Source organism: Erinaceus europaeus, chromosome 6 (genome assembly GCF_950295315.1).
Source record: "Erinaceus europaeus chromosome 6, mEriEur2.1, whole genome shotgun sequence".
Taxonomy (NCBI): Eukaryota; Metazoa; Chordata; class Mammalia; order Eulipotyphla; family Erinaceidae; genus Erinaceus; species Erinaceus europaeus.
In genome coordinates this window covers 324,003-347,099 of record NC_080167.1, presented here as the reverse complement: position 1 = coordinate 347,099, position 23,097 = coordinate 324,003, and the positions used below count along the sequence as shown (strand labels likewise).

Genomic DNA, 23,097 nt, shown 5'->3' with positions numbered 1-23,097 from the left:
TCCCTATCCCCGCCCACTCGGACCGCGCCCCGCCCCCCATCCCGCCCACTCTGGGACGCCCCGCCCAATAGGAGTCCGCCCCTACCCTCACCCAACCAGGAGTCGGCTCCATCCCTATCCCCGCCCACTCGGACCGCGCCCCGCCCCCCCATCCCGCCCACTCTGGGACGCCCCGCCCAATAGGAGTCCGCCCCTACCCTCACCCAACCAGGAGTCGGCTCCATCCCTATCCCCGCCCACTCGGACCGCGCCCCGCCCCCCATCCCGCCCACTCTGGGACGCCCCGCCCAATAGGAGTCCGCCCCTACCCTCACCCAACCAGGAGTCGGCTCCATCCCAATCCCCGCCCACTCGGACCGCGCCCCGCCCCCCATCCCGCCCACTCTGGGACGCCCCGCCCAATAGGAGTCCGCCCCTACCCTCACCCAACCAGGAGTCGGCTCCATCCCTATCCCCGCCCACTCGGACCGCGCCCCGCCCCCCATCCCGCCCACTCTGGGACGCCCCGCCCAATAGGAGTCCGCCCCTACCCTCACCCAACCAGGAGTCGGCTCCATCCCTATCCCCGCCCACTCGGACCGCGCCCCGCCCCCCCATCCCGCCCACTCTGGGACGCCCCGCCCAATAGGAGTCCGCCCCTACCCTCACCCAACCAGGAGTCGGCTCCATCCCAATCCCCGCCCACTCTGGGACGCCCCGCCCAGTATTAAGCCGCTTACTTGCGCCTCCGGCTCCAATCGCCAGCGGGGCGGTGTCCTGAGGGCTGGTGAGGCGTGTGGGTGGCGGGGCGCGGAGCTGGGCGCGGGGCAGGACGCGGGACCGGCACTGGACAGGGAAGCGATGGCACCCGCGGCGTCGCGGCTCAGGGCGGCCGGGCCGGGGGCGCTGCTCCGGCGGGCGCTCGCACTGTACCTGAGGCTCCTGCGGCTGCGGCCCGTGCTCACCAAGGCCGTGACCAGGTGGGCGCGGCGGCGCCGGGTCCGAAGTTCGGGCCGACCCCAGGGTGGTGCAAGCTGCAGAGGGGAGTTCCCGGAGGTGACCCTGCGATAGGCCAGAGCGCGGGTCAGAGGGCGCCACGAGGGCAAAGGTCGAGCGGGGAAGGGGTCGGCAGCGCCCGGGGGTGAGACCCGGGTGGGGGGGTGACTCGGGGCCCAGCGCCAAGGGTGAGCTCGGAGACCACTGCGGCCTGCCACCTCCGTCGCGGACCCCGCCTCGGCAGATGGTCAGGAAGGAAGCCCCGCGCATCCATGAGTCCCCGCTTCTCCGCGTCGCCTTGGCCTCGGCCTCGTCCTCTCAGGCCTCTGCCCCTCAGCCCCGTCCCCTCAGGCCCCGTCCCCTCAGGCCCGTCCCCTCAGGCCCCGTCCCCTCAGGCCCGTCCCCTCAGGCCCCGTCCTCTCAGGCCCCCGTCCTCTCAGCCCTGTCCCCTCAGGCCTCGCCCCCTCAGGCCCCGTCCCCTCAGGCCCCTGTCCTCTCAGCCCCGTCCCCTCAGCCCTGTCCCCTCAGGCCCCGTCCTCTTAGCCCAGTCCCCTCAGGCCCTGTCCCCTCAGGCCCCGTCCTCTCAGGCCCCCGTCCTCTCAGCCCTGTCCCCTCAGGCCCCGTCCTCTCAGGCCCCCGTCCTCTCAGCCCTGTCCCCTCAGCCCTGTCCCCTCAGGCCCCCTCCCCTCAGGCCCCCATCCCCTCAGGCCCCATCCCCTCAGGCCCCATCCCCTCAGCCCCGTCCCCTCAGGCCCCGTCCCCTCCGGCCTCAGCTGCCATGCCCTGCCCCTTGGTTTTGTCCCCGAGGGGCCTGCCCCCGTGACCCCAGAACAGCTTCAGTTGGGTCGTGTCCACGCCGCCCTCCCACGACTCCAGAGCAGCTGACTCTGCAGGGAGAGATGCTTCCTGCCTTGCACCTGCTTCTGATCACCTCTCTGTCCACAGTGGCATTTTGTCAGCACTTGGGAACATCCTGGCCCAGACCATTCAGAAGAAGCAGAAAAAAGAAAATTCCTCTCAAAAACTAGACCTCAGTGGGCCTCTCAGATATGGCATTTATGGGTGAGTGTCATAAAGAGCTTGGGTTACCCAGTTAGGAAACCAAATGCAACAGTTGTGGTGCCAAGACCAAATTTCTGGGATAATCTAATTTAGAAAAATAATTTTAGGGAGTCGGGCGTAGCGCAGCGGGTTAAGCGCAGGTGGTGCAAAGCACAAGGACAGGCATAAGGATTCCAGTTCAAGCCCCCAGCTCCCCACCTACAGGGGAGTTGTTTCACAAGTGGTGAAGCAGGTCTGCAGGTGTCTATCTTTCTCTTCCCCTCTCTGTCTTCCCCTCCTCTCTCCATTTTTCTCTGTCCTGTCTAACAACAACCATATCATTGACAACAACAACTACAACAATAATAAAAAAACAAAAGAAAATAAATAAATATTTAAAAAAAGGGGAGCTGGGTGGCAGCCCAGTGGGTTAAGCGCACATGGCGCTAAGCACAAGGACCAATGTAAGGATCGCAGTTCTAGCCTCACCCTTCCCACCTGCAGGGGGGTCGCTTCACAAGGGGTGAAGCATGTCTGCAGGTGTCTGTATTTCTCTCCTCTTGTCTTCCCCTCCTCTCTCAATTTCTCTCTGTCCTATACAACAACAACAATAGCTATGACAATAATAACTACAACAAGGGCAACAAAATGGGAAAAATGGTTTCCAGGAGTAATGGATTTGTAGTGCAGGCACCGAGCCCCAGCGATAACCCTGGAGGCAAAAAAAAAAAATAAAAATGGGGGGTCAGGTGGTAACACAGTGGGTTAAGTGCACATGGTGCAAAGCGTGGGGGCTAGAACCGGGCTTAAGGATCCCGGTTTTAGCCCCCACCTGCAAGGGAGTCACTTCACAAGTGGTGAAGCAGGTCTGCAGGTGACTTTCTTTCTCTCCCCCTCTGTCTTCCCCTCCTCTATTTCTCTCTGTCCTAACAACATCAACGACAATAATAATAACCACAACAACGATAAAACAACCAGGGCAGCAAAAGGGAAGAAAAAAATAGCCTCCAGGAGTAGTGGTGCAGGCACCGAACCCCTGTGCTAACCCTGGAGGCCCCCCAAAAAAATTCAAAAAAGACTTAAAGACCCTGAAAGGGAGATAGATAGTGGAGAGAAAAGAAAAGACACTTTAGACACCTGTTGAAATTGCAGAAGCACAATATTCAGACCTATCAGCTGAAAGTGTTTGAGTTCTGAGGCTAACAGTAGTGTTTCTTAGATGTTATTATTTTTTAATTCTTTTTTCTACAGAATCACTGCTCAGCTCTAATGATGGTGTGAGGGATTGAACCTGGGACTTGGGAGCCTCAGGCATTAGAGTTTGTATAAACATTATGCTATTTACCCCCGCCCCTTAGATGGTTATTTAAAGCCTTTTTTTTTTTTTTAAAGCAAGAATGATTTTGTCACTTCAGAATTCAGGAAACACTAATTTTTCCCTTTTTGAATTGGATTTTATTTCATAAGTAAGAGAGGAGAGAGACCACAGCACTGTGGTACATGCAGTGCCTGGGATCAGACTAAAGACTTCATGCTTGCAAATCCAGAGTTTGATTGCTGTCGCCTCCCCGGCCACTAATTTGTTCTTGTAAGCATGTATCCATAGTCATCAAAGTTGTTTAAAAGATTTTATTTATTTATGAGAAAGATAAGAGGAGAGAGAAAGAACCAGACATCACTCTGGCACCTGTGCTGCTGGGGATCGAACTCAGGACCTCATGCTTGAGAGTCCAAAGCTTTATCACTGCACCACCTCCCAGACCACAGTTTTTTTTTTTTTGTTTGTTTGTTTGTTTTTTAACCAGAGCACTGTTCAGCTCTGGTTTATGGTGGTATGAGGAATTGAACCTGAGACCTTGGAGCCTCAAGCATGAGTCAGTTTCTCTCTCTCTCTCTCTCTCTCTCTCTCTCTCTCTATATATATATATATATATATATATATCTCCCTCTCTCCCTCTCTCTCTAGTTAGAAAGAGAAGAGAGAGAACCAGACATCACTCTGGTACATGTGCTGCCAGGGATTGAACTCAGGACCTCATGCTTGAGAACCCAGTGTTTTATTCACTGTACCACCTCCCGGACCACATGAGAGTCTCTTTGTATAACCATTATGCTGTCTACCCCCAACCAGTAATCAAAGTTTTTACTATGATGTTTTTAAAACTGTGATTCAGAGAAAAGACAAGTATGGCTTCTCTGTTGCAGGAAGGGAGTGTATGCCAGTCTCCCAGGAGACTTCTCATTTCAGTTGTCCCACTAAGAATCAATGTTCCAACAACCCAGCATTCTGTGGCCAGGTGGGAAAGACAACTGGGCAGCCCTCTGTAGAGACCTTCCTTGTGAAATGTTGGAAGGACCCAGGTACCTGGCCAATATTTAGCAACTAGATTTTGTGCAGCTGTGGGTCTATGGCCCCGTGTGTGGTGGCCAGGTCCAGTATCTCCTAGGTGCTCTGCACTCTGGAATTCATAGCAGAAGCAGATAAGCCAACACTCAGTACCATCTTCCACCCTTACTGACTGTTGTAAAGGGTTTGATAGAGAGCACTAAGATAGGCCTGAGAGATAGCACAGTGCTTTTTGCAAAAGGCTCAATGTCCCAGGTTCAATCCCCAGCACCACCATCAGCCAGAACTGAGCAGGGGTCCGGTAAAAAATAATGAGTCAAAAAAGAAAACAAAAGTACTAAGGTCAAGCATGCTCCTGTTTACTTATTTCCCAGTGTCTTCTCTGAGCCAGGTGCTGTAGTGGGCACTATGTACAAAGCAGTGAACAAACAGACACAGTTCTGGCCTGTGGCTCTCAACTTCTATTAGGTCAAGGAAAGAACATCCTGTAATTAAAATGAGATCATGACATTGATGAGAACCAGTCAGTGACAGAACAATCAGGAAAGAGCTCTCAGAGTCCCCTGTGCTGAGGAATGAAGACTGAGGAGATCAAGATGGGGGAAACAGCATAATGGTTCTGCAAAGTATTTCTCAGACCTGGGGCTCCAAAGTCCCAGGTTCAGTCCCCATGCACAATCATAAACCAGAGCTGAGCAGGGCTCTGGTTTAAAAAAAAAAAAGGCAGGGATAGATAGCATAATGGTTATGCAAAGAAACTCTCATGCCTGAGTCTCCAAATTCCCAGGTTCAATCCCCTGCACCACCACAAGCTAGAGCTGAGCAGTGCTCTGGTTAAAAAAAAAAAAAAAGTGTTTGCTTTAACAGCACTTATACTAAAATTGGAAAGATACAGAGAATATTAGCATAGCCCATGCACAAGGATGTCATGCAAATTTGTGAAGTGCTCCATATTTTTAATAAATTGCCTCATTCATAAAATAAATAAATAAGGGAGTTGGGCGGTAGTGCAGTGGGTTAAGTGCATGTGGCGCAAAGTGCAAGGACCGGTCAGGATCCCGGTTCAAGCCCCTGGCTCCCCACCTGCAGGGGAGTCACTTCACAGGCGGTGAAGCAGGTCTTCAGGAGTCTGTCTCTCCCCGTCTTCCCCATCTCTCTCCATTTCTGTCTCTATCCAATAACAAATAAAGTTTTTAAAAAAGAATTTCTTTAAATAAATAAATTAAATTAAATAAATAAAAGACTAAGGGTATCTAAGGCAAGAACAAGACAGGTTTGTCCTATACGAGGCTGATAAGCTTGCCTCAGCAGCACTGTAACAGAGAAGACTGGCGTGGCCCCTTTAAGGAAGACAGATTCCTGGAACCTTTCATATTCTTGTGATGTTGCTAACAGGAGAGGCTGTGCATGTACTGACAGAGATGTGGACAAATCTCTACGTCCTTCTGAAATTTATTGATAAGCCAGTCATTCTCAAAAATAAGGTCTTGTATTGGAAAAAGGATAAAGACAGATACAGAGAAAACTAAGGGGTTGGGAAGACTGTGTAATGGTTATGCAAAAAGACTTTCATACCTGGCCTGAGGCTCCAGGGTCCCTGGTTCAATCCCCAGCACTAGCATAAGCCAGAGCTGAGCAGTGCTCTGGTTTCTTTCTGTTTCTTTGTATCTCTCTTTCACTCAAATAAAATCTAAAAAAGAGAAAACTCAAAGTAGGGTCAAGGAACTGGTATTTTCCAGAAGGACCACGCACCTATGGTCAGTGCTGAGACTACAGGGAGGCAGGGTTTAAGACCTGGGCTTTTTTTTCTTCCTCCAGGGTTATTGCTGGGGCTCACTCAGTGCCTGCACCATGAATCCACCTCTCCTGGAGGCCATTTTTTCCCCTTTTTGTTGCCCTTGTTGTTGTAGCCCAATTGTGGTTATTATTGTTGTCGTTATTGTTGATGCCGTTCATTGTTAGATAGGACAGAGAGAAGGGAAGAGGAGGGGAAGACAGAGAGGGGGAGAGAAAGACACCTGCAGACCTGCTTCACCACCTGTGAAGGGACTCCCCTGCAGGTGGGGAGCCAGAGGCTTGAACCCGGGATCCTTACGTGACCCTCGCGCTTTACGCCACATGCGCTTAACCCACTGCGCTACTGCCCTACCCCCAGACCTGGGTTTTTGATGCAAGGACTAGCGTCAGGATCCCGGTTTGAGCCCCCGGCTCCCCACCTACAGGGGAGTCGCTTTACAGGCGGTAAAGCAGGTCTGCAGGTACCTATGTTTCTCTCCCTCTCTGTCTTCCCCTCCTTTCTCCATTTCTCTCTGTCCTATTCAACAACATCAATAACAACAATAACCGCAATAAAAGGAAATAAATAAATATGGAAAAAAAAAAAGACCTGGGCTTTTGGGAGCTGGGCCAGAGAATGGTGGTCCAACTCACCACATGCTGGGAACCTCAGGTTCTTCTTCACAGGGCCTCTGAGTCACTTCTTCTACCTCTTCATGGACCACTGGATCCCTCCTGAGGTTCCCTTGGCAGGGCTCAAGAGGCTCCTCCTGGACCGCTTGGTCTTTGCACCAGCCTTCCTGCTGCTGTTCTTCTCCGTCATGAACTTCTTGGAGGTTGGTGTGAGCTGTTTCCCACCCCCACCCCCCACCAGCACCAGCTGCTCTTCACTTGGCACAGACCTGGGGGTAGGATGCAGTGTCTGGGGACTTCCTGTTACAGTCAGAGCGAAGATTGAATTTTCTTGTGTGAATGTTGGAAGCATAGCAGTGGCACTAACAGTAGGGACCATAAATGTTTTGATGTTACAGATGCCCCAAGAATGTCACGCATGCTGGTCACTCCTTGCACCGGTCATGAGGTCTGGTCACTAACATGTTGGAGAATCATGTTGGGGGCCAGAGAGACAGCTTATCAGATAGGGTGCATGCCTTTCCACATGTGCAGCCCAGGTTCAAATCTAGGCACCAAATGGGAGTTATTGTGGCACCAGAGGAAGCTTGGGTGCTGTGGTGTCTCCCCTTCCTAAATGAGTGAGAAAGTAGCCTTGAACCATGAAGTCACAACTGCACAAGGTCCCAGCTAAGTATATTCACACACACACAAGTTACGGGGGGGGAAAGGAAATACATATACTAGTCTATTACAAAATTCTTTTCTTTATTTTGCCTCCAGTGTTACTACTGGAACTCTGTTCCTTGCACTATGAATCCACTGCTCCTGTGACCATCTTTTACTTGTTTTTTTCTTTTTATTTGTATTTGAAAGGACAGAGATAAACTGAGAGAGAAGGGGAGATAGAGAAGGGGGGAGAGAAAGATATGTGCAGACCTGGTTCACTACTTGTGAAGCGTTTCCCCTGCAGGTGTGAAGCAGCTCTTGAACCCAGGTTCTTGCACATGGCAATATGTGTGCTTAAACAGGTGCATCACTGCCTTCCCCCATCACAGTATCCTTTACTTTTAAATACATTTTATTAGTGGTCCAGGAGGTGGTGCACTGGGTAGGGCATTAGACTCTCAAGCGTGAGGTCCTGAGTTCAATCCCCGGCAGCACGTGTTACCAGAGTGATGTCTGGTTCTTTCTCTCTCTCTCCTATCATTTCTCATAAATAAATAAATAAATAAAATATAAAAAAAATAAATACATCTTATTATGTATAAGAAGGATAAGACAGTGAGTCGAGTGGTAGTGCAGCAGGTTAAGCACACATGGCGTGAAACACAATAACCAGCCTAAGGATCCCAGTTCGAGCTCCCAGCTCCCTACCTGCAGGGCAGTCATTTCACAATTCAATTTTATTAATTTACTTTTTAAAAAATTACCACCAGGGTTATTGCTGGGGCTCAGTGCTAGCACTATGAATCCACTTCTCCTGGCAGCTATTTTTTTCTATTTTATGTGATAAGACAAATAAATTGATGGGGAGATGAAGCTAGGGAGAGAAGGGGCCAGGAAATGGCACAGCTGGTTAAGCACACACACTACAGTGCACAAGGATCCAAGTTCAACCCTGGTCCCCACCTGTATGGAGGAAGCTTCACAAGTGGTGAAGCATGGCTTCAGGTGTCTTTTTGTCTCTCTCCCTCTGTATCTCCTCCTCCCCCTCAATTTATTTCTGCCTCTATCCAATAATAAATGAATAAAAACATTAAAAAGAGAGAGAGAGGTGGGACCAGGTGGTGGCACACCTGGTTAAGCACACACATTTCAGTGCAGAAGGACCCAGGTTCAAGCCCAAAGTCCCCACTTCCAGGGGAAAGCTTCATGAGTGGTGAAACAGCTGTAGGAGTCTTTTTATTTTTTTTTGTAGGTGTCTCTTTCCTTCTCTATCTCCCCTCTCAATTTCTGTCTCTATCCAGTAATAAATAAAAATATTTTTTAAAAAAATTACAAAAAAGGAGAGGTAAAGAGACGGAGACAACTTCAGCCCTGCTTCACCACTTGTGAAGCTTTCCCCATATAGGTGGGGACCATGGGCTTGAACCTGGGTCTCCTTACTGTATTCTGAGTGCTTAACCAGGTGCACCACCACCTGGCCCCTGTCTTTATCTCTCTATCTCCCTTCCCTTCTCAATTTATCTCTGTCTCTATCCAATAAATAAGTGGGTTCAGAAGAGTAAACACAAGTAGAACCTGAACAGGAATTGGCGTATTTCACCAAAGTAAAAGACTCTGGGGTGGAGTGGGGAATATAAGTCCAAGAGGGATGACAGAGGACCTAGTGGGGGTTGTATTATTATATGGAAAACTGAGAAATGTTATGCATGTACAAATGTATTTACTGTTGAATGTAAAACATTCATTCCCCAATAAAGAAATTGAAAATAAATAAGTGGAGCAAGGTGGGACACACTTGGTTGAATGCACAAGTTACAATGTGCAAGGACCCAGGTTAAGCTCCCAGTCCCCACCTGCAGGGGCAAGCTTTGTGAGTGGTGAACCAGGGGTGCAGGTGTTTCTCTGTCTATCTCCCTCACCTCTCTCAATTTCTTTCTCTATCCAATAAATAAGGATAATAAAAAAAAATGTATTAAGGGGGTTGGGCGGTACTGCAGTGGGTTTAGCTCACAGGGCGTGAAGCACAAGGACTGGTTCAAGGATGCCAGTTCAAGCCCCCGGCTCCCCACCTGCAGGGGGGTCACTTCACAGGTGGTGAAGCAGGTCTGCAAGTGTCTATCTCCCCCCTCCCCGGTCATCCCCTCCTATCTTGATTTCTGTCCTATCCAATAACAGCTATCACAGTAATAACAAGGGCAACAAAATGGGAATAAATGGCCTCCAGGAGCAATGGATTCATAGTGCAAGCACCGAGCCCCAGCAATAACCCTGGAAGCAAAAAAAAAAAGTTGTTAAAAAAAGAGCTTTGGGAGTTGGGCAGTAGCACAGCGGGTTAAGCGCAGGAGGCGAAAAGCACAGGGACCAGCGTAAGGATCCCGGTTCAAGCCCTGGCTCCCCACCTGCAGAGCAGTCGCTTCACAAGTACTGAAGCAGGCCTGCAGGTGTCTATCTCTCTCCGTCTTCCCCTCCTCTCTCCATTTCTCTCTGTCTTATCCATCAACAACGACATCAATAACAACAACAATTACAACAATGAAACACAAGGGCAACAAAAGGAAATAAATAAGTAAATATTTTTTTAAAAAGAGCTCTAGGGAGTTGGGCGGTAGTGCGGTGGGTTAAGCGCACGTGGCACAAAGTGCAAGGACCGGCTCAAGCCCCCGGCTCTCCACCTGCAGGGGAGTCACTTCACAGGTGGTGAAGCAGGTCTGCAGGTGTCTCTCTTTCTCTCCCTCTTTCTGTCTTCCCCTCCTCCATTTCTCTGTCCTATCCAACAATGATGACATCAATAACAACAACAATAACTACAACAATAAAACAACAAGGGCAACAAAAGGGAGTAAATAAATATTTTAAAAAAATATATATTAAAAAAAAGAGCTTTAAAAATAAAATACAAGTGGTCCAGGAGGTGGCACAGTGGGTAAGGCATTGGACTCTCAAACATGAGGTACTGGGTTCAATCCCTGGCAGCACATGTACCAGAGTGATACCTGGTTCTTTCTCTCTTCCTATCTTTCTCATGAATAAAGAAATAAAATTTAGGGAGTCGGGCGGTGGCGCAGTGGGTTAAGCGCACGTGGTGCAAAGCGCAGGGACCGGTGTAAGGATCCCGGTTCGAGCCCCCGGCTCCCCACCTGCAGGGGAGTCGTTCTTTCTCTCCCCTCTCTCTCTGTCTTCCCCTCCTCTCTCCATTTCTCTCTGTCCTATCCAACAACAAAGCAACGTCAACAATGGCAATAATAACCACAACGAGGCTGCAACAACTAGGGCAACAAAAAGGGGGAAAAATGGCCTCCAGGAGCGGTGGATTCATGGTGTAGGCACCGAGCCCAGCAATAACCCTGGAGGAAAAAAAGAAAAGAGAAAAAAAGAAATAAAATTTAAAAAATAAATATAATACAAAAAAATAAGTTAAAAAAGAGGGAGGGGCCAGGTGGTGGCATACCTGATTAAGTGCTCATAGTGTGCAAGGACCCAGGTTCAAGCCCCTGGTCCTGACCTCCATGGAGAAAGCCTCATGAGTGGTGAAGCAGGGGCTACAAGTGTCTGTCTCTTTCCCTATCTACCCCACCCCTCTCAATTTCTTTCTGTCCTATCAAAGAAAATAAAAAGCAGGGCCAGGTGGTAGCGTACCCGTTGGCACATGTTACAGTGAGCAAGGTCCTGGGTTCGACCCCCCAGTCCCCACCTGCTGGGGAGAAGCTTTGCAAGTGGTGAAGTAGGTCTGCAGGTATCTCTCTGTCTCTCCCTCTCTGTCTCCCCTCCCCTCTACATTTCTAGCTGTCTCTATCTAATAACGATAATACAAAAAAAAAAAAGAAGAAAGAAAAAGGAAACATTTATTTTGGATAGTCCTGCACTCTACCTGCTGCTCCACTTCTGAGCACTCTTACTGTTTCAAGACAGCTTTTCTGATGTTCTTAACCCTGATAACATTTAGAATCTATTTATCTGGGATTCAAAACAAAACAAAAGAAACTGGCAATGCATCACCTTTGGAGGTCATTTTGGAAGGCGTGGACCAGGCCCAGGCACAGGCCTGCTGGGGGCAGCCTGATGCCATCCCCCAGGTGCATGCCGCCCTGAGCGTCCCCTCCCTCTGTGCAGGGCAAGGATACGGCTGAGGGCGCCGCCCGCACCTGGAACCAGTTCTGGCCTGCGCTGCAGACTAACTGGCGTGTGTGGACCCCGGTGCAGTTCATCAATGTCAACTATGTGCCTCTGCAGGTGAGTTCCCTCCCCACAGGTGACCCTACAGGCTGGTCAGGCTCCAGCTTCCGCCCCCCACCCCTCTGCTGGGTTCTGAGAAGCAGAGCCACACGGAGAGGAGCCTGAGACAGCAGCCTCCCCATATGTGAACATTCTCTGCTCAGGCTGCAGTAAGCTGCTGGAGCCATCCCTGCTCTACAGTGTGTGTGTGTGTGTGTGGGGGGGGGGATGGCACCAGGTTAAGAGCACATAGTAGAAGCACAAAGACTGGTGCAAGGATCCTGGTTTGAGTCCCTGGCTGCCCACCTGCAGGCCTGAAGCAGGTCTATCTTTCTCTTCCCCTCTTTATCTCCTCCTTCTACCTTGGGCAGCAGCTGAGGGCTGAGCTCTATCCTGTGTTCTCCTTGGCAGTTCCAGGTGCTCAATTTCTCTCTGTCCTATCCAATAAAAAATAACGGAGTTGGGTGGTAGCGTTGTGGGTTAAGCGCACGTGTCGTGAAGTGCAGGGACCAGCATAAGGATCCCAGTTCGAGCCCCCGGCTCCCCACCTGCAGACCTTCACTTCACAAGCGGTGAAGCAGGTCTGCAGGTGTCTGTCTTTCTCTCCCCGTCTCTCCCACCTCTCTCCATTTCTTTGTTCTATCCAACAATGACAACAGTAACTACAACAATAAAACAAGGGCAACAAAAGAATAAGTAAATAAATATTTAAAAAAGTAAATAGAAAAAGAAGAGGAGGGAGGATAGGGAAGTACAGGTTTACACACAAGAGACACCACGAGAGCCAGATGGCTGAGTTGAGCAGTGGGTAAGAAAGAAACCTCGGGAGCCGGGCGGTGGCGCCGCGGGCTAAGCGCAGGTGGCGCAGAGCACAAGGACCGGCGTAGGGATCCGGTTCGAACCCCGGCTCCCCACCTGCAGGGGAGTCGCTGCACAGGCGGTGAAGCAGGTCTGCAGGTGTCTGTCTTTCTCTCCCCCTCTCTGTCTTCCCCTCCTCTCTCCATGTCTCTCTGTCCTGTCCAACAACGACAACAACAATAATAACTACAACAATAAAACAACAAGGGCAACAAAAGGGAATAAATAAATAAAATAAATATTAAAAAAAAAAAAGAAACCTCAACTTAATTTTTTTTTTTATTGGGGAATTAATGTTTTACATTCAACAGTAAGTACAATAGTTTGTACATGCATAAAATTCCCCAGTTTCCCATTTAACAATACAACCCCCACTAGGTCCTCTGAATCCTTCTTGGACCTGTAATCTCCCCACCCACCCCACCCCAGAGTCTTTTTACTTTGGTACGACACGTCTTTTTTTTTTTTTTTTTTTAATTTACCAGAGTACTACTGAGCTCTGGCTTATGGTGGTGTGAGGGATTGAATCTGAGACTTCAGAGCCTTGGGCAATGAAAGTCTGTCTGCATAACCATTATCCTATCTACCCTCACCTGAAAATCCTCCCACGAAGTGGGTGAAGAGGTGAAGAAAATGCTAGGAGAGGGGCTGGGTGGAGAAGATCCCAGGTCCTGAAAGCTGTGAAGAGGATGGAATGGGGCATCCAGAGAGAGGACCCTTGTTGCTGTGGTCAGAGGAGAGAAGCAGAGCTAGCCTGGGACTGAGGACACTGAGAGCAGATGGAGGGGACATGGACAAGGGTTGTGAGGGAAGTAAAGAAGAGGTAACCCGGCTGAAGTACGAACGCCAAGCTTAGGCCTGAAGCCTGGGGCAGGTGAGAAGGCTGGGACGAGCAGTCCTCTAGGACGTGCGCCTGGGAGGACTGAGTGAGGAACTCACCCTGGGCCACGTACCCCAAGGTGTGGAGGAGGCTCCGGAGTGCAGACAGGCTGGGGGGGGGGGGGAGCAAAGACTCAGGGTTTGGGCAGCAGCAGGCTCAACGCAAGTGGCACAAAGCGAAGGACCAGCGTAGGATCCCCACCTACAGGGGGGTGACTTCTCAAGCGGTGAAACAGGTCTGCAGGTGTCTCTTTCTTTCCCCTCCTCTCTCCATTTCTCTGTCCTATCCAACAACAACAGCAATAACAACATTAACAGTAAGGACAACAGCAAGGGCAACAAAATGGGTAAAATAGAAATACACTCCAGGAGCAGTGGATTTGCAGGCACCGAGCCCCAGCGGTAACCCTGGAGGCAAAATAAAGACTCAGAAAACACTACCTTGGCCACCAACTGAGGGCTGAGATCTGTCCTGTGTTCTCCTTGGCAGTTCCGGGTGCTCTTTGCCAACCTGGTGGCCCTGTTCTGGTACGCCTACCTGGCCTCGCTGGGGAAGTGAGACCTGAGCAGACCATGCTGAGGGCGCCCCTGGGAGGGCATCAGTCCAGAGGAACAGCGGCAGCGAGGCCCACCTGGCTGGCTCCGGACCACTTGACGCATCCCAGACCCCGCGGCTCCGTATCACGTGATTTAAGTAGCCTTGCAGCGGTGGATAGGAAAATAGAAATCTCCCTATTTTAGCACTTTGTCTTTTCAAAAGGCAGTCACTGCAGTAAGACGTGCTGCCCTTTAACCTTTAGCTACAGAAGAGATTGTCTAGTGTCCTAAACCTTGAGATTGTTAGGTACACATAAGAAAGTTAAGGGTGGGGTCCCCTGAGGTCACTGTCTCTGGAACCGTGAGCTGTGAGCTGCCTGGTGCCATAGAAACACATCGGGGCTCTGCTCTTGCAGTCGGAAGTGGCTTAGGATGAAGAAGGGCTCAGCTTCCAGGTGAGGTATTTCCTGCCCTGTCCTCCCATTCTCATCAATCCCGCCCCTCTCCTTCTGTATTGTCCTGTCCTTGGAAACAACTTATTGCTGTTCCTATTTTCTTAGTTTTCTTTACGACGTATACAGTAATAGTTGTGGGGGTTGGGTGGCGGCACAGCTGGTAAGTGCACATAGCACTAGGCCCAAGGACCTGGCTCCCCACTGGCAGGGAGGGGTCGCTTTCTCTCCCTGTCTGTCTTCCTCTTCCCTCTCAATTTCTCTCTGTCCTATCCAGTAAAAGAGGAATTGCCACCAGCCAGGAGTGAATTTGTAGTGCTGGCACCGAGGCCAGCAATGCAATTTTTTTTTTTTTTTTTGCCTCCAGGGTCATTGCTGGGACTCGGGGCCTGCACTGCGATCCACTGCTCCTGGGGACTATCTTTTTTCCATTGTTGTTACTGTGGGACAGGGCAGAGAAAGGGAAAGACAGAGAGGGGGAGAAAAAGACAGACACCTGCAGGTGGGAAGTTGAGAGCTTGAACCCGGAGCCTTGCACTGGTCCTTGCGCTTTGTACTATGTGTACTTAAACCACGGGGGCTGAGGGGCCGGGAGGGTCCGCACGCGGCCGGAAGCAGAGGCTCAGAGGCGCATGGCGGCCCGGTCGGGGCGGCGCGGCGGGAGGTTCCGACCCTGAATCGGAGCTGGGGCGGCCGAGGCGCCGGTGTGCGCGCTTCCCCCTCGCGGGCCGGCCGGACCCCGTTCCCGACGGACCGCCCCCGGCGCCGGAAGTGACGTCACCCCGCGACCGCGGCCGCCCAGGACCCTCGCGGCCTGCTCCACCCGCGACCGCAGGCCCTTGCCGGGCTCCCCGGGAGGCGGGACTTCCGCTGTCGGGCCGGAAGCGGATGCCGGCGGCCGAGTTCCCGCGGCGCCTGCGCAGAGCGCCCGCGCGGACAGAGCGGATGGCGTTCCGGCAGGCGCTGCAGCTGGCGGCCTGCGGGCTGGCCGGGGGCTCGGCCGCCGTGCTCTTCTCGGCCGTGGCGGTGGGCAAGCCCCGCGCGGGCGGCGATGCGGACTCGCGGCTACCCGAGCCTCCGGCGTGGGCGGGGCGCCCGGGGCCCGGCGTCTGGGACCCCAACTGGGACAGGTGCGCGGCGGACGGACCGACGGACGGGAGGACGCGCGGCTTCCGGTTCCGGCGGGCGGGCGGCAGGGTGGCTCCGAGTCCCGTCTGTCCCCCAGCCTCAGTGTCCCGTCTGTCCCCCCAGACTCGGTGTCCCGTCTGTCCCCCCAGACTCGGTGTCCGTCTGTCCCCCAGCCTCGGTGTCCCGTCTGTCCCCCAGACTCGGTGTCCCGTCTGTCCCCCCAGCCTCAGTGTCCGTCTGTCCCCCAGTCTCAGTGTCCCGTCTGTCCCCCCATACTCAGTGTCCCGTCTGTCCCCCAGCCTCAGTGTCCCGTCTGTCCCCCCATACTCAGTGTCCCGTCTGTCCCCCAGCCTCAGTGTCCCGTCTGTCCCCCAGCCTCAGTGTCCCGTCTGTCCCCCAGCCTCAGTGTCCGTCTGTCCCCCAGTCTCAGTGTCCCGTCTGTCCCCCCATACTCAGTGTCCCGTCTGTCCCCCAGCCTCAGTGTCCCGTCTGTCCCCCAGCCTCAGTGTCCCGTCTGTCCCCCAGCCTCAGTGTCCGTCTGTCCCCCAGTCTCAGTGTCCCGTCTGTCCCCCCATACTCAGTGTCCCGTCTGTCCCCCAGCCTCAGTGTCCCGTCTGTCCCCCAGCCTCAGTGTCCGTCTGTCCCCCAGTCTCAGTGTCCCGTCTGTCCCCCCAGCCTCAGTGTCCCGTCTGTCCCCCAGCCTCAGTGTCCCGTCTGTCCCCCCAGCCTCAGTGTCCGTCTGTCCCCCAGTCTCAGTGTCCCGTCTGTCCCCCCATACTCAGTGTCCCGTCTGTCCCCCAGCCTCAGTGTCCCGTCTGTCCCCCAGCCTCAGTGTCCGTCTGTCCCCCAGTCTCAGTGTCCCGTCTGTCCCCCCATACTCAGTGTCCCGTCTGTCCCCCAGCCTCAGTGTCCCGTCTGTCCCCCAGCCTCAGTGTCCGTCTGTCCCCCAGTCTCAGTGTCCCGTCTGTCCCCCCAGCCTCAGTGTCCCGTCTGTCCCCCAGCCTCAGTGTCCCGTCTGTCCCCCCAGCCTCAGTGTCCGTCTGTCCCCCAGTCTCAGTGTCCCGTCTGTCCCCCCATACTCAGTGTCCCGTCTGTCCCCCAGCCTCAGTGTCCCGTCTGTCCCCCAGCCTCAGTGTCCGTCTGTCCCCCAGTCTCAGTGTCCCGTCTGTCCCCCCATACTCAGTGTCCCGTCTGTCCCCCAGCCTCAGTGTCCCGTCTGTCCCCCCAGCCTCAGTGTCCGTCTGTCCCCCAGTCTCAGTGTCCCGTCTGTCCCCCCAGACTCAGTGTTCCGTCTGTCCCCCAGCCTCAGTGTCCCCGTCGTTTCCAGAGGGGCAGTACCTGGTGTCTGGGCTAGCGCTGACCCCAGGAAAATGGTGACTTTCTTCCTGAGGGCCAGGCCTGAGCCCTGCGTTGGCGCCAGCCCCCAGCAGGGAAGCTGCGTCAGAGTGTGGCCCTGGGCTTCCGGGCAGGACTGGCCACTACAGCTCCTCCTTGGACACTGGGATGTGGCCCCTGGCCCCGGGCAGGCCACCTGTCACCAGGCACCTGGACCAGGTCTGAGGCTCCCACCTGCAGGGCCAGCTTCACAGGGCTGGAGCAGGGCTGCCGACGCCCTGTGTTTCTCCCTCCCTTAGTTTCGCTCTCTGTCCAATGGCTCCTGCGGTCAGGAAGATATTTTAGTATTCAAGTGTCAGGACCGGGGACTAGATAAAGTGAGTTACGGAAGTGCCACTTGTTTGCTTTTGCTTTTTTTTTTTTCTTGCCTCCAGGTTTATTGTTGGGGCTCGGTGCCTGCACCACGAATCCACTGCCCCTGGCGGCCATTTTTTTCCCCTTTTGTTGCCCTTGTTATTATTGTTATTGCTGTCCTTGTTGGGTAGGACAGAGAGAAATGGATAGAGGAGGGGGAGAGAAAGATAGACACCTGAATACCTGCTTCACCACTTGTGAAGTGACTCCCCTGCAGGTGGGGATCTGGGGGCTTGAACCGGGATCCTGGAATCCAGAACTGCTCTGGCTGGTGTTCCCCCCAGCTGTCCACACTGCTGGCTTTCAGCGCCGGCTTGAGAGCTTCTCCAGTCTGGTGCAGGAAATGGTGCCCAGGAGGTACCTTTGCCCCGTGCTTGCCCAGGAAGGGAAGCCCTCTCGGCGGAAACACGCCAGCGTCTTGCAGGCGGAGCTCATAGGGTGCACGGCTCCTATTTCAATGTCAGGCGAGAACCGCTGTCCCTGGTGAACCTGCGGAAGAGAAACGTGGAGTCTGGAGAAGAGGAGATGCCGTCCAGGCTGGACCACTTCAAAGCCAAGGCCACACGGCACATCTTCCTCATCAGGCACTCGCAGTATCACGTGGACGCCTCTCTGGAGAAGGACCGCACTTTGACACCCCTGGGTAGGTGGCCGAGCTCGGATGCCCCGGGCCTGCCTCCTTGGAGGACCAGCAGCTTGCTCCTGGGAGGCTCTGGTTGCTGTGGCTTCTTGAAAAGATTCTGCTGAGTTCAAACTACTTCTTTCTTTTTCCTTTTCTTTCTTTTTTTTTTTTTTTTAAGATTTTATTTATTTGAAAGAAGAGAGAGTAAGAACCAGATACCATTCTGGTACATGTTGCTGGGGATCAACTCAGGACCTCATGCTTGAGAGCCCAGTGCTTTATCCACTGCACCACCTCAGAGTTCAAGCTTCTTTAGCACGAAGAGGTGAGGTAGAAGTAGAGGTGGTATTAAGGCGCAGTGATAGCTGGTGGGGAGAGAGCCCCACTGAGGGGCTCAAAGAAGGTGACCCATTCCGGCTGTTTTCTCTTAAACCTTCATCTGTATCACACCTGGGCTAGCTTCCCATTGGCCCATTGAGATCACATGTCTTCCTATTGGGTTACAGCTCCCCAGGTGTGGTTACCTTTCCTCCAGCAGTGAATAAGGTGTTGCAGGACTGCCCCACTACCACTTCCCATTGCCACCACGAAGTTCTCCACTGGGACGCAGAAACTCAGTAGCATGGAACAGTGGTGGTGTCCCTGATGTCTGCTGCAGTTCTGGCCCATCCCTCAGAACTGCCCCCAACTGCTCTGGGGCCCTGCTCCAGATTGTAACACCAGTGAAACCAACCTGCTGACTCAGACTTCAAACACATCGTGTGTGTGTTCGAGTTCCTCTCTCTCCCTTTCTCTCGGAAATGAACCCGGTACCTCACGCGTAATATGGTAACGGGACCAGCCTCCCAGGGCCAATTAAGCCCTGCTCAGCACTGGCTATGGTGATGATTGGGGCTGAATCTGGGACCTCAGAGCCTCAGGCCTGACAGTCTTTGTGCAGAACCATTGTGCTGTCTACCCAGCTTGATGGTCTTTATTTTTCTTTTCCTTTTTTTTGCCTCCAGGGTTATTGCTGGGAATCGGTGCCTGCACCACTGAATCCACTGCTCCTAGAGGCTTTTTTTTTTTTTTTTTTTTTTGCCTTTTTGTTGCCATTGTTGTGGTTATTATTATTGTTATTGCTGTCATTGTTGGATAGGACAGAGAAATGGGGGGGGGGACAGACACCTGCAGACCTGCTTCACCGCCTGTGAAGCAACTCCCCTGAAGGTGGGGAGCCAGGGGCTTGAACCAGTATCCTTACGCTGGTCCTTGTGCTTTGTGCCATGTGTACTTAATTTGCTGCGCTACCGCCCGAACCCCCTGGTCTTTATTTTGGGAAAATGACAGATTACAAGACAGTTATCATGAGTATAGCTTTTTTAAAAAGTGTTTTTATTATCTTTATTTATTTACTGGATAGAGACAGGCAGAAATCGAGAGGGAAGGTGGTGATAGAGAACGAGAGAGACAGACAGACACCTGCAGCCCTGCTTTACCACTTGCAAAGCTTTCCCCCTGCAGGTGGGAACTGGAGGGCTCAAACCCAGGTCCTTGAGCGTTGTAATATGTGTGCTCAACCAGGTGCGCCACCACCTGGCCCCAAGTATAGCTTTTTATTTTATTTATTTTTGCCTCCAAGGACATTTCTGGGGTTCGGTATCTGCACTACGAATCCACTGCTCCTGGAGGCCATTTTTTCCTTTTTTTTTTTTTTTTTTTTTAAAGATTTAATTTATTTATTCATGAGAAAGATAGGAGGAGAAAGAACCAGACATCACTGTGGTACGTGTGCTGCCGGAGCTTGAACTCAGGACCTCATGCTTGAGAGTCAAGCACTTTATCCACTCGCCACCTGCCGGATCACTATTTTTTCCCTTTTGTTACCCTTGTTTTATTGTTGTAGTTATTATTGTTGTCGTTGTTGTAGGATAGGACAGAGAGAAATGGAGAGAGGAGAGGAAGACAGACACCTGCAGACCTGCTTCACCACCTGTGAAGCGACTCCCCTGCAGGTGGGGAGCCGGGGACTTTCACCAGGATCCTTAAGCCGGTCCTTGCACTTTGCACCATGTGCGCCTAACCTGCTGCGCTACTGCCCAGCCCCCCTTATTTATTTTTATTACCTTTACTAATTGGATAGAGACAGCCAGAAATGAGACAGGTGGTGATATAGAGGGAGAAAGACACCTGTAGACTTGCTTTGCCACTCGTGAAGCTTTACCCCTACAGGTGGGGACTAGGGCTTGAACCTGGATCCTTGTGCATTATAACATGCACTCAACCAGGCATGCCACCACCTGGCCCCTAGTTTCATTTCTGTCTCCAGGGTTATCACTTGGGCTTCGCCCTAGATGCTTCTGTCTCCCCTGATAACTTGTCTACCCTGACCCCTCCTCTCTCTCCCTGGACACTTCAGAAGTGGGCAGGGCTTGCAGCCTGTTTTCCAGCCACTGTGCTCAGTGTGTCCTCTGCACGACTGGGCAGTGAGTCCTCGCTTGAAACTGGCAAGACCGAGATAGGTTTGTGGAAAGTGCTCATCTTAGTCTTGCAGGTTGACATCTGAAGATCACACAGCTGTGGCCCACCCTCTTTATTTTTAAGGCATTTTTAAAGTGAGACGGAGGGAAAGGGACCAGAGCCCTGCTCAGCTCTGGCTTGTGGTGCTGCCAGGGATAGAACCTGGGGCCTCAGAGCCTCGGGCAGGAGAGCCCATCACTGAGCCATAAGGCCCCAGGGCTCTTGGTGATTGTTCTTAATGCTTGTCTGTGTGCGGAGCGGAGCGGAAGATGACTGGGGTGTTACTGATTTTACCTTTTAAATGCTGGGTCCCCAGTTAGGCCCTGGCCTGATAGGAGTCTCAGAAGTGACGTAAAGTGAAGCAGAGGCTGCAGCTGTGGAATTCTCTGCTTTATTCACCTTTCAAGGTCGTGAACAGGCTGAACTGACTGGCCTCCGCCTGGCCAGCTTGGGGTTGAAGTTTAATAAGATCGTCCATTCCTCCATGACCCGTGCCATAGAAACCACCGACATCATCAGCAAACACCTGCCAGGTGAGTCCCTGCGGCAGCAGGCAGGCCCTGGTGGGGGAGGAGTCCCTGCGAGCGCTGAGCCTCTACTCCGCAGGAGTCTGCAGAGTCAGCACGGACCTGCTGAGGGAAGGCGCCCCCATCGAGCCGGACCCGCCTGTGTCTCACTGGAAGCCAGAGGCTGTGGTAAGAGCCCACCCCATCCCCAACCCCACCCTGCTTCTCCTGCGGCCTCCCCCAAGCTCACCCGCCCTTCCCTGTTCCCAGCAGTATTACGAAGACGGAGCCCGGATTGAGGCGGCCTTCCGGAACTACATCCACCGTGCGGACGCCAAGCAGCAGGAGGACAGTTACGAGATCTTCATCTGCCATGCCAACGTCATCCGCTACATCGTGTGCCGGTGAGGATCCCTGGATGCCCATCTTGGGGCTTCTCTGGGAGACGGGGCTGCTTGTGTCTCTTGGTGAGGACGCTGCTGTCCTTGTCAGATGTGATGTGGGAGGGGGCACAGTTCCCGCTTCCCTTCCATCCTTACAGCTGCTTTTAGTGCCTGTGGCTAGGTGACTGCAGGTGTCGCCCTGCTGACTCACTGGATTTCTCTGGAAGTGCTGTGCTCACCCTCCATTTACTTATCCTACCACCTTTTGGGTAGTTTTAGACCTGGCTTCACTGTAGCACGTAACGGGTGACCTGCCACAGCACAGGGGATCTGGGGGCTATGTCCTGGGCCCCATCCAGCCTGAGCGCCTCCTTCAGGAACCTCCTGAGCCAGAGGGCCCTGTGGGCAGGAAGGCAGCTGTGCAGAGCTGGAGAGGACGGGGCCTCTCCTTGGCACCACCACTGCCTGTGACGCTGCCTGAAGGGACCGGGGCTCCCCCTCAGCCCATCCTGCGGGCTGTGGAGGCTCCAGCCAGCCCACCTGCTGCAGGGAACATGGGGGTTGCCAGGCCAACTCTTGAGGACTGGTGGCCGGCCTGGGGGTGGGCACACGGGCTATGGGGAGCCTGGTCAGGATGCAGCGAGAGCATTTGTGTACTCAGCTGAGGGGAGACTGCCTTCGGGGGTGGCTTGTTGACTGCAGCCGCCCTCCTTTGAAGGTAAACCCCTTGATGAGCCTGGCAGTCTTCCCCGAGGCCTCTGGGAAGGGCTGTCCGCCAGCCCGGTCTTAGTGTGTCCCTTCTCCCACAGGGCGCTCCAGTTTCCTCCGGAAGGGTGGCTGCGCCTCTCCCTCAACAACGGCAGCATCACCCACCTGGTGGTCCGGCCTGATGGGCGGGTTGCGCTCAGGACCCTCGGGGACACGGGCTTCATGCCCCCCGACAAGATCTCGCGTTCCTGAGGGTGCCTGGGTATGCTGCTGCTCAGCCCAGGATGGCTGAGCCTCTAGATGGGCCGCCTTGGCCACACCTCTCTCCTCCACGGGAATGCGGAGGTGCCTACAGGTGGCGTTTCAGTGCCCCTGGCGCAGGTGGGGTGGGGGACACTTGGGTCTGGCTGGCTTGAGTCTCCTAAGGGGCTCTGAGGCGTCTGAGGAAACCCCATTCGTGAACTGGACAAAGCCTGGCAGAAGCCACTGCTGTGGGGCGACAGGGCATCTGGTCTTGACTGTGCTCACCTTGGCCTCTGAGCACACAGCCCACTGACCGTGCCAGCTCCCCTTCTAACTTCTGTTCGCTTCTCCATCTTTTCACTTAGCATCCTATCACTTAAATATTTCAGAATTTCCTCATCTAGGACTTTTCAGGCACTTGGGGACCTGGGACACCTGGGAGGGAGGGGCCGTCCCATAAGAAGTCCAGCTACTTAAAAGCAGCATGTTCTGCAGTCATGCAACTGGGCTATCCGAGCCATTTCTGTCAATTTTGGAAACGATAAAATAAAATCTTACTTTTTTAAAAAGTTTGTTTACTTTGAAGAGACAGCCAGAGGTGAATGAGTGAAAGAGAACACAGCACCAAATCTTCCTTCAATGTAGTGTAGAGGCTGGGCCCCGATGGGCTGTGGACACAGCAATGCACATCTCTATCCAAGCAAGCACTGAGCGTTAAGAATGTCGTGAGCCTATGTGGCCTCTGTCCACCAGGGAACTGTGCTTTATTCCTTGAGTACAGGTCAAGATTTATGAGAGGGACAGCCAGAGCATCAGTGGCATATTCAGTGCCAGGAATTACATTCAGAATTGAAAGTTTAAGTGGCCAACACTTTATCTACTGCACCACCTCCTGAGCCAC

At 53.1% G+C, this 23,097-nt stretch overlaps 2 protein-coding genes and 1 non-coding gene across 6 annotated transcripts in view; all 3 read left to right on the top strand.

Annotated features, from left to right (window-relative positions):
- The first annotated feature begins 751 nt into the window (after window positions 1-751).
- Window positions 752-14,109, top strand: PXMP2 (peroxisomal membrane protein 2). Its single transcript, XM_060192695.1, has 5 exons — window positions 752-959; window positions 1,921-2,037; window positions 6,813-6,975; window positions 11,531-11,650; window positions 13,860-14,109. The coding sequence occupies exons 1-5, from the start codon at window positions 841-843 to the stop codon at window positions 13,926-13,928; spliced, it is 588 nt and encodes a 195-aa protein (XP_060048678.1). The 5' UTR covers window positions 752-840; the 3' UTR covers window positions 13,929-14,109.
- On the top strand, window positions 5,215-5,321 carry LOC132539135 (U6 spliceosomal RNA). The gene has a single exon (XR_009550441.1). It is a non-coding gene; the product is annotated as a U6 spliceosomal RNA (small nuclear RNA).
- Window positions 14,110-15,205: 1,096 nt separating the features above from the next.
- Window positions 15,206-23,097, top strand: part of PGAM5 (PGAM family member 5, mitochondrial serine/threonine protein phosphatase) — a 9,470-nt gene continuing 1,578 nt past the window's right edge. For 2 of the 4 annotated variants that reach the window (XM_060192694.1, XM_060192693.1), the window contains exons 1-5: window positions 15,206-15,488; window positions 17,700-17,878; window positions 20,764-20,889; window positions 20,963-21,051; window positions 21,133-21,266. In XM_060192694.1, the coding sequence (XP_060048677.1) occupies window positions 15,247-15,488; window positions 17,700-17,878; window positions 20,764-20,889; window positions 20,963-21,051; window positions 21,133-21,266 (770 nt within the window). In that variant the 5' untranslated portion in view covers window positions 15,206-15,246. Of the gene's footprint in view, window positions 15,489-17,699; window positions 17,879-20,763; window positions 20,890-20,962; window positions 21,052-21,132; window positions 21,267-22,054; window positions 22,766-23,097 lie in introns of those variants that run through there. The other 2 variants (XM_007529242.3, XM_007529241.3) reach the window with 2 other exon arrangements.

What these genes read in the sequence shown, in the direction of transcription:
- PXMP2 (XM_060192695.1), top strand. Translation starts at nt 841, where the DNA reads ATGGCACCCGCGGCGTCGCGGCTCAGGGCGGCCGGGCCGGGGGCGCTG. An exon ending in CCGTCATGAACTTCTTGGAG is followed by an intron (nt 6,976 to 11,530) that starts GTTGGTGTGAGC and finishes CCCTCTGTGCAG; the next exon opens with GGCAAGGATACGGCTGAGGG. An exon ending in TCAACTATGTGCCTCTGCAG is followed by an intron (nt 11,651 to 13,859) that starts GTGAGTTCCCTC and finishes TCTCCTTGGCAG; the next exon opens with TTCCGGGTGCTCTTTGCCAA.